Genomic DNA, 15,593 nt, shown 5'->3' with positions numbered 1-15,593 from the left:
AACTACTCTTTAGTAACTTAGCTGTGTCTGATTGGCGACTGATGCTACAGTGCTGTTATCCGTTATTGGAATTGGAATTTTGAACGTTGAATGTGCTGTTCTACCACCGTGCAATAATTCTGCAGCAATTCCAGATGATGCAACGGGTGTAGCTGAAAGTCCTCGACCTATGATTTCTGCAAGCAGCGTGTTATTATACATAGGTTTTGCCAGTTCCACCAGGGCCATCGATGAAGAAGACAATATACACCCGGTCTTGTTCAGGTACGTCAATTGCTTCCAAAATGGCAGTAAATGCTAACTGTTGGCCATGATTCATCTTCATTTTTCGACTATGAGCAATTTGTCGTTGCTCATTTGGATCCCATACTTGACAGGCAGTTGCGTATGATTCTGTAGGCTCAGGCAGTTGATAATCTTTTAATGATCTATTGTGAATCATAAGAAGCCTGTTAACGTCTTCAAGTGTCTTACTAACGCAAGCTTCAGCAGTCATACTTTCAACATGAGAATAATCTTCAGCTAGCTGGTCTTGAAAAGTATTCCATAAGGAAAAAGGATCTGTTGGCTTGCAAAAGATCAAAATCGTGACAAAAAGCTGTCGGAGTTGACTTGCTGAGGCAACAAATGCTGATTCTGCCATGCAGTTTATCCACTCATCATCGTCCTCCAATAAACCCATAGCAGACGCGGCCTGTCGAAAAGTATGGTCTAATGTTCCTACTTCTGATCTCTTTAGGTCTTCAAATGATTTTGCTCGCCTTACATGCTGCAGCAACAATCTAAGAAAGAAGCGCTCCCCTTCTGCTGGATGGGCGCTGTACATTCTACCGATTGCCAGGCGGTTTCTCTGTGTCTTCTTCCAAATGCACATTCTACTATCCCACGTGTAATGTTCCGGCATATCAGTATACAGTAGAGTATTAGCCTCAGGGTTTATTGCATTCTCCTTAAACCATGCTGTTAGTGTGGTGTCTTTCAGTCTCCTTACAGCTTTTTTCCGCATGCCCTTCTCTGTAAGTTACAGACTGCTGGTTTTCCAAGTGCAAAGCTAAACGTTGGACTGCCGGGTATCGGTCTTGCATGTCAAATTGGAATAATCTCCAGCAAGATTCACTTGCTGAAACATAACGTGCATCAACAAATCTCCTAATTTCATCATCTTTTTCCCCTTGGAATTCTACCATGACTCTATCATGTCCTTTGTACACATACTTATACATGTATTTCACCGCTTTTATGCTGTTGCACACCTCAAGATTGATATGTGCCATATATCTGCTGAGGAGATACGGGTTATATGGGACAACCCATCTATTGTCAAGGGCAATTCCTCTTTTGAAGATTGATTTTCCATCATTACGTCTCTAATACAGGGGATAAGTGGAGTCATTTGTATGTGTCGTCTCACTGAATGATTATGGAAATCTCTTGGAACACTTGCCATCTTTCATGCATGGACTGTTGGGATTAGCCAGGCCACAGGGACCATGCATCATGTGTTTTGAGACTAAATTCTGTAATGTTTTGTTTTGTGGAATTTCTGCACACACCAACCTATCAATATCTTGTGTAGTTATGGGTTTGGCACTGCGATCAAGGATCAGGATGTGAGAATGTGGTAGGCCTCTCTTTTGAAATTCAATGACCTTCTCATATGCTAAGACTTTGCCAAAAAGTTCTTTTTTAATTATCTCTTCCATCAATGCCCCTAATTTCATTTTAAAGACCCTTGCGACTAAATCTGGTCGGTCTGCAGCTGTTTGTCGTGAATGCTGTTCATTTGTTATCTCTGGCCAACATGGATTACAGGTCACAGTAAGTAATAAGTCTGGTTTACCATATCTGCGAACAATTGACATTGCATCTTGGTATAATTGCAGCATGTTTCTTGGACCCCCTGTGAATGAAGATGGTAAAACAATTTTGGTCCCTACTGTAGCTCCATGTGCGTCACCTCGATACACTGCATCCACCAGTCCTTGATACAATTTTGCTCGTAATGACTGTTGATTAAATCGAATGTATTGCAGGCGTTGCTCTTCAACTTTAGCATACTGATCAACACAATATTGTTGCAGGAGACGACCTCCGTGCAAGATTACATTAAAACTATCTCTCTCCATAAGTCGATAAGCATAAAATAATGGTCGACTGACCTGACCGGTTCGCTTTCTGTTGAATTTAATGTTGGGCACCCAACCTTCTTCTCCTTTTGGAAAGAAGAGCACATAATGCAACGGATCAAAGTGAGGATGTGTTTCGCTGATACTCATAATTGACTGTTGGTTTGGATGGTCATCTGATTTGCGGTATAATACAATATCCCTCCGGTGACTACAGTTGATAGGGTTATTTGGGAGTAAAACAGCAAATTCTGAAGCAGTCGGTAAATTATATCTACGGGGATCTTTTGATGAATCTGCTCGCAGCACCATTCTAATATCCTCCCCTTGATCTCCAGCATCTTCAATAGCTGCAGCGGCATGCTTATATAATTCAACAAAGGGACTAACAGTAGCCATAATGTTAGATATAGTTGTCAAAATATCAGTATTAAGACTTCTATTCCAAAAAAACCTATTTTGAATTTCGTGTTCAGTGTCATAAATGTAAAGTTGGGCAAATTTTGGTCTATCATTATCACTGTTGGGTTGAATATGACCTATTCTATGGTAGACGGTACCACTAACTCGGAAACAGTATATCCCAGGAGGCAAGAAATCTTCGTGTACACCCAAGGAGGCGAATGCAAACATAGAATTGTAAGCACGGATGTGTTCTCGAAAATGCTTAGAATTTGTGTCGTTACCCGTGTAAAGACTCTTTATATTATCCGGAAGGGGTTGTAAAGGTGCCAGTGATACTTCCCCGTTGGCACAGCATAGCGAGGTTGATTCACCGTGCCATACATTTGCTGAACAAAAACGACAAACTTTGTTCATGCGTCCTGTGTTGTGTGGTGAGATAAGAGGTATTGTAGTTGTATCCTGTTCTTGATCTGCAGCTGATATAATTTCCACTGTTTGAGCTACAGGAGCAGTTTCTGTATTATTAGTATTAGTGGTAGAAGTAGCGGAAGTAGTAGTCGTAGTAGTATTAGTAGATCTAGTTCTGAATGCAAATTTTAATTGTCGTCGCTGCCATGCTTTATTCGGCATGATTTTGGTTTATCAGTCAGTAGATATCTATATCAATACGTCCCAAATCTTTACTACGCTTTACTTGGGAGGCCTTCCAAAAGCCCCTACAAAGGGAAACAACTTTAATAATATATTTCCTCAACTAACCCAAAGAAAAAATTCAACCTAGTACCTTTAATTAACCCCAATAGGAAAAAAAACACCCTAGCACTTTAATAAGACTTATGACTAACCCTTATATAAAAAAAAATCCTCCGATCTCGAGCTAACCCTAATAGAAAAAATGATGACAAATTGAATAAATAAACGCCTGACAAAAGATCAAAGGTGAAAATACAAATTTAAAGAATACTGGGGATGTAGGAGCTTTCGGAATGACTCCCCTTTACTTAACTTATGGAAAAACAAACACCCTAGCACCTTTAATAACACTTATGACTAACCTCTCGAGCTAACCCTAATAGAAAAAAAACAACTCTCGGACTGCTTTGCACTACCTTTCAATACTTAACAAATCACAATGGCGGCCGAAAATCAAAACAATGGTCAAATAAGGAAATGTTAAACTTTCACAAATCTATCAAGGTTTGTTCTAGAGTTTTTAAAATACTTCTATATAATGACAAACTGAATAGATAAACGCCTGACAAAATATCAACGGTGAAAATACAAATTTAAAGAATACTGGGGATGTAGGAGCTTTCGGAATGTCTCCCTTTTACTTAATTTATGGAAAAACAAACACCCTAGCACTTTTAATAACACTTATGACTAACCTCTCGAGCTAAACCTAATAGAAAAGAAAACAACTCTCGGACTGCAGGTTTGTTCTAGAGTTTTAAAAATACTTCTATATAATGACTAACTGAATAAATAAATGCCTGACAAAATATCAACAGTGAAAATACAAATTTAAAGAATACTGGAATACTCGGAAGATCTCCCCTTTACTTAACTTATGGCAAAACAAACACCCTAGCACCTTTAATAACACTTATGACTAACCACTCGAGCTAACCCTAATAGTAAACAGTAAAAAAAGAATCAAAATGGCGACTGAAATCCGCTAAATCAACAACACAACGGAAGTAATAATAATACTTGATGTCATAAATAGATGACGCAAATTGACAACTTTTTACAGTGACAAAATTAGTTGATTTTGGGAGTCAAGTGTCGTCGTTGGTACATATTTTATGATATCTGTTTGACTCAACGAACTTTCAAACTGACTTTAAATTATAAAAGGAAATCAAGTTATCTGTTTATCTATCTGTAAAAAAAACATTTCTAATTTTCAAATCTTTCAGTAGAGTTGTGCGCCTTATCAATTTTTTTATTGACTCAAATAAACACAATGTTCTCCACAATGCTATATTTTTTAAAGAAAGGATATATATATATATATATAATATATATATATATATATATATATATATATATATATATATATATATATATATATATCGATGGCGTCGCGCGCAAACCGTTTCAGTCCGCGATCGGCATGAAATCGTTTTATTGGCTTAATTCATTCTATACCCTACGATACACCATGTCTATTAATATCTAAGAAAACGCGGAACTCTAAATTGGCGAATTTGACATGTGATCAAACCGTACAAGTCCATTGGGTCTTTAAATTGCCGGTCTCAAAACGTCTATCTCCGTTGTGATTCATTTTTGATTGTTTCAACGTCAGGTGATTGGTCTCAGTTACAATAATGCCTTTTCCTCAACTTGATGAGTTTAAAAATAATCTAAGCCAATAGCATCATTGTTTAAATCATAGACTGGCGCATGTATTTATTTGATCTTTTTAACAATTTATCATTTATCATAACATCCTACTTTCATTTCTTGATATTGATATTGAGAGGTATACTTCAAATGTATTGTTACACTGTTGGCATAATGAAATGCACCCAAGAAAAAAAAAATGATTCTTAAAATTCTCTAAAAGTTATAAAAATACATGGACTGATATTGCTCTAATAGCTGTTGTTCTCTGTCATTATTGAAGATAATTAGCTCACTTGTTTTGTTTTACTTATGTCAACTGCTTAACGTCATGCTGCCTTACAGCCGTGGTAAACGAATGCTTCAACTCGGTTTAGATACTCAGAATCAAGCCAAAAGACGAAAGCCTCTTGAATCACCTGATGTGCAATTGCACAGAGAAAAGCTTGAGCCTTTTCAGGACATTCTGAATCTATCTGTCTCGGAATGGATTGATGTACAATCTGACATGGATATTTCGTTTAGTATTGATGAAGAAATGTTTAACTTTAGTAATATTAGTAGTGGTGAGATGGAGAGTGAAAGCGGTAAAGAAGGTGATGAGATGGACAGTGAGAGGATCAGAAATGATGAGGTGGAGAGAGACAGGGGAAAAGATGATGAGGTGTACAGCGGTATGGTGTAAGATGAGGTGGACAGTAACAGTGGTAGGGCAGCTGGAGGTAGGGTGGAAGATAATGAGGTGGACAATGACCATATTAGGTTGGAAGGTTAAGAGGTGGAAAGTGACCATGGTAAGGTGGAAGGTTAAGATGTAGACAGTGACCACGGAGGGTGGAAAGTGTAGAGGTGGCATTGACCGTGGTAGAGTGGAAAGTGAAGAGGTGGACAGTGAGGAATACGATGAGGTGGACAGAGTAGGATGGAAGGGGATGAAATGGAGTGTGAGGGAACCAAAAGTAGGAAAATCTCGAAGAAATATTTGAACAAACGCTTAACGGAGCAAGGCAAGGCTTATGTTGGCAGAAGATTAGACAATGAGTCAAATAAATCTGTTCAATCATGAAAATAGGCAGTCTCAATGGGGGATCGATGCTCGTGTAAAGCACAGTATCACCAATGCAAGAAGATAAGTGACGAAGACCGAAGCAAGATATTTAATGAGGTGTGGCAGTGGATGAGTTGGGATGAGAGGAATGTGTACAGCGTGTGCTAATTGTTCCTGCACTTAAACCTTCTGCACTGTATACTGAACTAAACTACAGGTGCATAATTAGTACTCAATTTATAATGTAGGGACTGGTGACTGTCTTTCCTGTCTCTGGAACGAGCCAGTGGGGGCATTCACTGCTAATGAGTTTGCGACATGTTTATATGAGTTTCACGAATAAAAAAGATCATTTTGATACAGTGACCGTGATCTCTGATGACCCAACTTATCAAAACTGTAACCGTGTGTTAGCCACAGCTCTGAGATTGTTTTGCATCAAATATGAAAAGATTTTGGTGTAAAAAATCTTGGAGCGGGGTTACACGCAGATGAGGAGGATAGCGAACATGCGACAGTTGAAAGACAACTGTAGAATGCTCACGTCTATTCACCTCTTGATTACGTGCAATTGATAAGGTCAGCAAGAAGGAAGCCACGTACCTATCAAGTAAAGTACTTGAAATTCCAATTCTTCAAATACTTTGAAACATTTGGCACAGAAGAGATTAAAAGTATTAACCCTGGAGCTGGGGAAAAAGTCACAGACATGTGTGCCTTAAAATAGTGTCCTTTTGGGTCAATTCATTTTTAATATAATTTTCCAGAGGATTGGGTAAATCTCAAATTCGGGTGTGGGGATCAGCTCCCTTCCAGTAATAAATAGTTTTTTTAATAAATATTTCAATTGTGAGTTATTATCGGTGACACAATTCACTTTAATAAATCAATCTGAAAATGAATTTAAAGATATTTTGCATTTTTATATCAAGTGTTTCAAGGACGACACTACATGTTCCCATGCTAAATACTTCAACTGGGGTCTCCCTATTGGGTGTTCAAAAGAGGGAGGGGGGGTGGGGGGTTCGCAGCTTCTAAGGACAAGATCATTGTAAAACGTCTATTATTTCCTTTCCATCGTCCAATAGAATAATTTCCTCAAGCACTTTCTTCTATTCTTTAAGCTTCCTATGAGTGTTAGACGGTAATTTTATAATCTATTGTGTCGACTGACTATTGAGGTAGGGTTTGAGCACATCGGATACGTAAAGTGATAATAAAACACTCCACTTATATAGCGATTATCCACGAATACCCTAACCGCTTCACGATTTACTCCCCCCTGTTGAAAACAGACACAGAACACAATGGAAATGACACAACGTTAGTTAGGCGTCTTACAATTATTCGGACAAAGACGGAGCTGTCCTTATGGCCAGGTACTCATTTACACCTATGTCGAATGGAGTAATATGTGTAACGTGCCTTAATTGAGGACACAGCACCCGGCAAAGACAAACACAAATGGTAACCCATCTGTTCATTCAGCACGTCTGTGGAAGCTTGAACTTCATTTAAGACGAGACTCACTGACCACCGAGCTAGGTTCCACAATTCTAAAAAAAATTGCTTGACTCCCCACCAGTCACTTAGTATTTTAAAGATATAAATCGAAAAACAAAAGTATTGCAAGTTGAAATAACCAGTCTTACAATGTCCATACATATTGCAAGATGTAATAACCCACGCACAATCCATTCAAGTCCCATGCGAAGGACCACAACTCTCGTTCACAAACCGTCTAAGTCAACAACACATCAAACCGTCTAATCAGTGACACTTTGTCGACGTGCAAAACGTACAAGTCCGATAAATAATGAATGCACATTAAAAGAACCACAATTATGGTATCAGTGATTGTATTAAGTCATAATTGGCTTGAATTAGCCTATTAAAATCTGAAATTGATATTTCATTTACCAATTAACGGTTTAATCGCTCTCCTGAAAAACGACCTCTTCTGGACATAGACGGTTTGCGCGCGACGCCAGCGATATATATAAATATATATATATATATATATATATATATATTATATATATATATATATATATATATATATATATATATATAATATATATATATATATAAGTGTTGGTGGGTACTTGTAGGTACGAAAGTGCTCGATAATGGTGGTTAGAGCTAATATATAATGTAAATTTTCACTCACATTTTTTTGGCCGAGACGACTCGTTTCTCAAAAAACGAGAAACGAGTCGTCTCGGCCAAAAAATGTGAGTGAAAATTCACATTATATATATATATATATATATATATATATATATATATATATATATAATATATATATATATATATATATATATATATATTATATATATATATATATATATATATATATAAATATATATATATATCGTTATTGGGTGTTTTTTTTCAAATTATTAATTTTATATTTTGTTGTCATTGTTACAAGTTGTTGTTTTGTATAAACGATGAATGCTTAATATGTATTTTTATAGACAATAAATAAACAAATGTATTCATTCATTTATTCATTCAACAACAACAACAACAACAACAAATATAATCTAAGGTTGTTTTTGTTTCTGTTTTTTTTGTTTGTAATGTATTTATGTTTTCAATGATTTTATGTTGTTGGCTGAAGAAGGGTATTCAGCTCGAAACATTCCGTGTTTGGTATTTTGTAGTACAGTGATATGACACTCCCCTTCGATCAGAATGTCTAGGGTTCGATTTCCGCTTTGAGCGGCGCATAGTTCAGTCATTGGAAAAAGGCTCTTTAGTCATATTCTCTTTCTGTACTCAGGTTAAAATTAGTACCTGTACCTTAACAGCGTCGTCTGTGAAGAATAAATGTAAGTTTTCTTATGAGGCCTCACTGTTCGTCTTACATATTAAATATTGCTGTTTGATTGTGACCAATTGTAAAGCCTCTTGAACACGTTTAGTAGATATTACCCTATATAAAATCTCAAGTGTTTTTCTCTCATAAAGTTTGCTAACATTTGAACTATTTTTGTTATTGGATGAAGAAAGGCATTGAGTCTGAAAGGTTCCATGTTTTGTATTTGGCCCTTTCTGTAACGCCGTTTTCTTCAATTTTGTAAATTTCTCATAATTTCCTTCAAATCCACAGGATAATTATGGCAGTTGGGACGAGGCACGAGTGGCGAAGGTTAAGAAGGTCTTTTCTGACCTTGACCTTCAAGGATTGTACAGAGATTTTGAAGAAACCAGTTATAATGAACTGGTTGACCTCATCGCATCGGAGACGGGAAAAGTGCCAAAGCAAATCTTTCTGGACTTCGTCACTAAACTGTACAAACGAGACAAGTGAAAGATATTTCATATTTCAGGAGGCCTTCCTCACGTTTCTCGAACTAAGGGAGACAAACCGAGTATTACTTTCAACTAACCCTAAAATAAAATAAAACATATTACTTATACCCAGAACTGACTACCTGAAATTAAAACAAGTTCTTATTTCCAAGAGAGAAAAATTTTTAAGTCATTATAAATAGCTTTACATATCAATAGCTTGACATCATCATTACGATCCATAAATGCTTCAACGTCCTGAATATAGGATCTAAAGAAACCAAATTTTCCATTTCAACAAGATGTATTGAGTCGAATTGTCTTATGCAACTCTGTAGCTGGAGCCAAAAAACCCCGTAATTCTACGAATTATTCATAGTCATTGGCATCTTTGATTTTACTGACCCTAATAGGGAAAAAAACGACGTGGGAATTTGACTATGAAATATAACTGACCCTGATAGAAAAACATATTTGGGACCTCATAGAAACAATCACCGGGACCTTAAAATGACCATCATAGAAACAATCACCGGGACCTCAAAATGACCCTAATAGGAAAAATCACTCGGACCTCAAACTGACCCTAGAAGAAAATATCACCGGGACCTCAAACGAAAACTAATAGGAAAATCAATACCCTTGGATCTTTAATATGAACTTCACCATGAACAATAACTAACCCTGATAGAAAAAGTCACTGAGACTCAAATTAACCCTAACAGCAAAAATTACTGGGACCTCAAACTGACCCCAATGGGAAAAACAAGACACTAAGAACTTTACTATGAACTTGAGTATGAACAATAACTAATTCTAACAGAAAATATCACTGGGACCTGAAAGTGACCGAAATAAGAAAAATCACTGGGACCTCAAAGTGACCCTAAAAGGACAGATCAAAGGGACGGCAAACAGACTCTAATAGAAAAAAAATCACTGGGACCTCAAAGTGACCCTAATAGGACAGATCAAAGGGACGGCAAACAGACTCTAATAGAAAAAAAATCACTGGGACCTCAAAGTGACCCTAATAGGACAGATCAAAGGGACGCCAAACTGACACTAATGGAAAAAAAATAACTGGAACCTCAAAGTGACCCTAATAGGACAGATCAAAGGGACGCCAGACTGACACTAATGGAGAAAATCACTGGGACCTCAAAGTGACCCTAATAGGACAGATCAAAGGGACGCCAAACTGACACTAATGGAGAAAATCACTGGGACCTCAAAGTGACCCTAATAGGACAGATCAAAGGGACGCCAAACTGACACTAATGGAGAAAATCACTGGGACCTCAAAGTAACCCTCATAAAAAGAAAAAAAAACAAACCTAGAACGGCTTTGCACTCCGTTTCAATGCGTTCTCGATATTAACACCGAAATGGCGGCGGAGAACCAAAACAATGACCATTTGATGGAATGCCAATGAATCCTGGTTTTGTTCTCGAGTTTTTTTTAATCCTACTAAAAATGTTCAAATTGATAAATAAACGTCTGAAAAACGATACAAGGTTAATATTAAAATAGAAAGTGAAAGCTACCTCGAGGAACGTGCGGAAGTCTAACAAAATTTATTTTACATTGTGACCGACGTAGCATTGATATTCACAGGTCTGATTACCCAAATTGTGATGGCCTCATTGTTGTAATGGAAACACTCTCAATCTAACGCGTGCGTATTCACAGGTCCGATTACCCAAATTGTGATGGCCTCAATGTTGTAATGGAAACACTCTCAATCCAACATTAAATATTCTCCATCACAATAATGTTTACATGGGCACATAATCGGGGCAGATCAACATTCCTGTTTTCGTCCATCCGAGTCACCGCTCACGTGATATGTTTCTAGCAACAAATTCAACGATTGGATATCTATTGATAAACCGCTGTTTTGTTTGTGAAACTTACAGACACGGCTATGTTCGGTTTCGGATCGGAATGTCCTGGGTTCGTGCCTCGCTTGGTTGAGTCCTTGGAAAAGGCTCTTTACTCACATTCTCTCACCGTACCCAGGTGTCAAATGAGTATCTTGGCGTTAACAGCGTTGTCTCATTTCGAAAATAAATTGTAATATCGTCTAACAGGCATCAGTCCCGTCTTACATGTTCAATGTTGCTGTTGGCCAGAGTCCCCTTGTAAAGCACATTGAGGGCATTTAGTGGATATTGCACTATATTATAAAAACTCAAAACTCAATTTTGAAACACAATATGAGTTCAGGCTGAACAAAGCGAATTATTTTAATGTTGGATACTTCGAAAACGCTGAACACTTTCTATCATGTATGTCATTTTAGCACATTTTGCAATATTATGACCTATGACCTCAGCACAAGGAAAGGTCGTATAGATCATCCCCATTTCTTCCGACAATTAGACATGTAAATATGTACACGTCGATATTGTGTGACCACGTGACCATTAGTATCAGGACGCCATATTGTATGGGTATTTTTTATGATAAAGATTAAATATTATTTCTTATACTTTAGGTCTCTAGGAGTCCACGTGTGTCTCTGTTGTTTTTTGTTGTTTTTTTACGGTTCCTGTTCTTATGATTTCTGTAATTAATTTGGTGGGACTGCGTGGCTCAGCGGTATGGTCTTCGCATCGTACCCAAAAGGTACCAGGTTCGACCACCAGCCTCATTGAGATTACATTACAATTACTTGACTAGCTGGGCACCATAATATGAATATGTAGCACAAGCAAATGATTTCCCAGGAAATGATATAATCTAGTAATAACCGATCACAGTGTAAACAAAAACTAGCCGCAGTGCAGCGCCGCAAATTGAGCTTAGGCGAGGTGACTTACAGGGCAGCGGCAGGTGATTGAACTCGGTATCTTTCGGGTACGAAACAAAGGCCGTACCACTGAGCCACCCTGCACCTGTGTCTGGATATAAATGGGTGCCAGACATTAACACATTCCATTCACATTATAACAACCAACATTTATACCAATAAATAAACAACCAATCACAGTGTCAGTATATAAATGGTACCAGGTTAAACAAAAAGGAATCATAATGATTTCAATCTACCCTTTGGACAAGACGTTTAGTCAAACTCATGAGTACATATCGTCAACCTCAATCATATGGTACAACTAGTTTCACCGATGCCTCCTTATATAACAATGCTTTGTATTCCTTGATAACAGGTGTATTGATGATGTGCGTTGTGCTAAAATCCTCACAACATCTACCAGCCGGATGAGGTACAAAATGCCCTTCAGAGCCATTGGGCCCATGGAGCCCGAGTTTATCCCGGTTTCTGTTGCGTGAAACGGACAAAAGCAATCGCTTGCAATAATTTGGATGGGAAATTAGTCTATCGTAACGTACTTTCCGCCAAATCTAACAAGACTCAGCTACCCATTGACTGCTGGATGAACAAGGGATGAGAAAAAACACAATCTTGACGTCAGCCCGGATCGATTTCGGTCCCTTTGCGTGTGAAGCTAGTGCTCTACCAACTGAGCTATCGAATATCCTGCTGGATGAGAACTATTCAGTAAAATGACTGTCAAAAACATTAACAAAGAGCTGAGTGACGTCAATTCCGTTTTAACCATATCTATATTTACAAAAACATCAATAACCTCGTGATTGAGGGGCAAAATGTAGTCCCAAAAGTCTACTTGGACTGGGGATCAAACCTAAGCCTTCTGATTATCGGTCAGACCTGCTACCATTACCTTCGATCCCCAGTCGAGGTCGGCTGATTCTTTGGGACGAATGACTTTCTTGTATTTTTCTTTCTTGCTTTGTCTGGCACCTTTCATACACACGTGGTCAGATCTGTATCTTACACAGGTACCTGCTCTTTCATTTCTTATCCTGAGTCCTTCAGAGACATGGCGCTCATAGAGCCGGAGTTTATCACGGTTTTATACCGTGTGCGGCTATGTGGTCTAGTGTATGACACTCGCTTTCGGATCGGAAGGTCGTGGGTTCGAGCCTCGCCCTCGACGCATAGTTGAATCCTTGGAAAAGGCTCTTTACTCACATTCTCCTACCGTACTCAGGTGTAAAATGAGTACCTGGTCGTTAACAGTGGCGTCTTTGTCCGAAAAATTGTAATATCGCCTAACAGTCGGCATGACCCGTCCTACATGTTAAATGTTGCTGTTGACCAGTGTCCGCTTGTAAAGCGCTTTGAGCACATTTAATGGATATTGCGCTATATTAAGCTCAATTTTTTTAATCTTTAAAAATGACAATAGAAATTTTTTCTATCATTTGGATAGGACGCTAGTCTATCACAAGATCTAACATACATAGCTACCTGTTCATGTTTCATTATATACATGTTCCATGTAGCTGTTGGTCAGTATATTGAGTGGATATTGCGCTATATAAAAAGCTCATTTTTTTCTAACGATTCGATCTACCGGGACGACTGGCGAGGGAATTGAACCATCAACCCTTTATCCTCTATACCCAAATGGTTCAGCTTTTTTATAGAAATGATTTTCTGTCAGTCTCTGTGTCTGATGACTTACTTTTCAAGGTTAGTGAGTGTTCACCCATTTCTATAACATGTTATTTACTTGAATATGTTTTTTTCTCTGTCATTGCCTGTGGTCTAGTGTTCTAAGGCATATTTGACAATGACCGTTTACTTATTTGTATATATGTCATTTGTTGGTACAAGGATTATATATATATATATATAAATATATATATATATATATATATATATATATATATATATATATACATATATATATATACATATATATATATATATATATATATATATATATATATATTATATATATATATATATATATATATATATATATACATATATATTACCTAACTGGCGTCATGTCCTGGGACTCTTTTTTAAGCGCTCTGAGCATGTTTAGTGGATATAGCGTTGTAAAAATTAAAACTAATTCACTTTTTATTCGTTGAATTGAAATGCTCACCAGTTTTACCTGATAGAAAACACAGGAAACGGTAAATAAATTTACACTGTGATTTGACTGCGGATGACGTAACTGGCGGTCTAAAAGCAATGAAAATGAGCAGAGTGACGTCAACTTCATTCATTTCGTTGCTAGTAAACAACCAGTCATGTGTGTATGAAGATCATGTGACATTAATACAACAATGTGATTGGTCATGCCTAGGCGATGGCATGTAATGGTATTAATAGCATATGGCTCTATCTCCATACTGAAAGTCTCCAGCCAGTCTTTAAATTCGTCACCGGAGTTGAGGACAGCCTGGAAACCGCCCGCCAATCTCGTCACCGGACAATGTAGGATTATCTGGTTTGTTGTCTTTGGCTTTCCTTGACAGTGGGGACAGTCGGGTGACTCCCTCAGACCCCATCGATGCAGAAGCCCTGCCGGGTCCTAAGTGGCATGGGTTCAATTCCCATTCCTGAAGCCTGGCATAAATTCTGTTGGATCTTTGATTACCTCACCTCCAATGGGCATGGGATTTGTCCAAAATTCCCTCCAGGCTTCCCCAATATCGGCGTTGATTTTTTTAAATTTCTGAAAGGTGCAGCGACGGAAGTCGTAAAACATTATAATGTTTGATTCGCTTATCTGATAGCCCGAAATAAATAATAAAATAAAATAAAATTCCCTTATTCATCACAGTTGGGAAATTTGTCTCTAGTGTCTATTCCAAGGGAAGACTGCAAAGACCCAGAAGTCTGCCGCAATGCAGCGCCGAAAATAGAGTTAAGCGAGGTGACTTGTTCAAGGCCACAGAGAGTGATAGAACTCGGTACCTTTCGGGTACGAAGCAAAGGTCTAATCGTTGAGACACGCTGACCCCGAGAGAATAATATACAAGAAAATGACCCATAAAAGACCAATAACATGTCAAGTTGAAGTCCATTGTAAGGTGTAACATAGACATTGTTTTGAAGTCCATTGTAAGGTGTAACAAAGACATCGTTTTGAAGTCCATTGTAAGATGTAACATAGACATCGTTTTGAAGTCTATTGTAAGGTGTAACATAGACATCGTTTTGAAGTCCATTGTAAGATGTAACATAGACATCGTCTTGAAGTCCATTGTAAGGTGTAACATAGACATCGTTTTGAAGTCCATTGTAAGGTGTAACATAGACATCGTTTTGAAGTCCATTGTAAGATGTAACATAGACATGGTTTTGAAGTCCGTTTTAAGGTGTAACATAGACATCGTATTGAAGTCCATTGTAAGGTGTAACATAGACATCGTTTTGAAGTCCATTGTAAGGTGTAACATAGACATCGTTTTGAAGTCCATTGTAAGGTGTAACATAGACAACGTTTTGAAGTCCATTGTAAGGTGTAACATAGACATCGTTTTGAAGTCTATTGTAAGGTGTAACATA

The 15,593-nt window shown here is 37.7% G+C and overlaps 1 protein-coding gene across 1 annotated transcript in view; it reads left to right on the top strand.

Annotated features, from left to right (window-relative positions):
- LOC144960560 (farnesyl pyrophosphate synthase-like) overlaps positions 1-9,846 on the top strand; it is a 32,925-nt gene extending 23,079 nt beyond the window's left edge. Inside the window, exon 9 of the mRNA XM_078893770.1 lies at positions 9,050-9,846. Within this exon, the coding sequence (XP_078749896.1) occupies positions 9,050-9,250 (201 nt within the window). The 3' untranslated portion in view covers positions 9,251-9,846. The remainder of the gene's footprint in view (positions 1-9,049) is intronic.
- The last annotated feature ends 5,747 nt before the right edge of the window (positions 9,847-15,593 follow it).

Source organism: Berghia stephanieae, chromosome 15, assembly GCF_034508935.2.
Source record: "Berghia stephanieae isolate SIO BIC M18660-M18661 chromosome 15, UCSD_Bste_1.3, whole genome shotgun sequence".
Classification (NCBI taxonomy): domain Eukaryota; kingdom Metazoa; phylum Mollusca; class Gastropoda; order Nudibranchia; family Aeolidiidae; genus Berghia; species Berghia stephanieae.
This window is presented reverse-complemented; position numbering and strand designations above follow the sequence as displayed.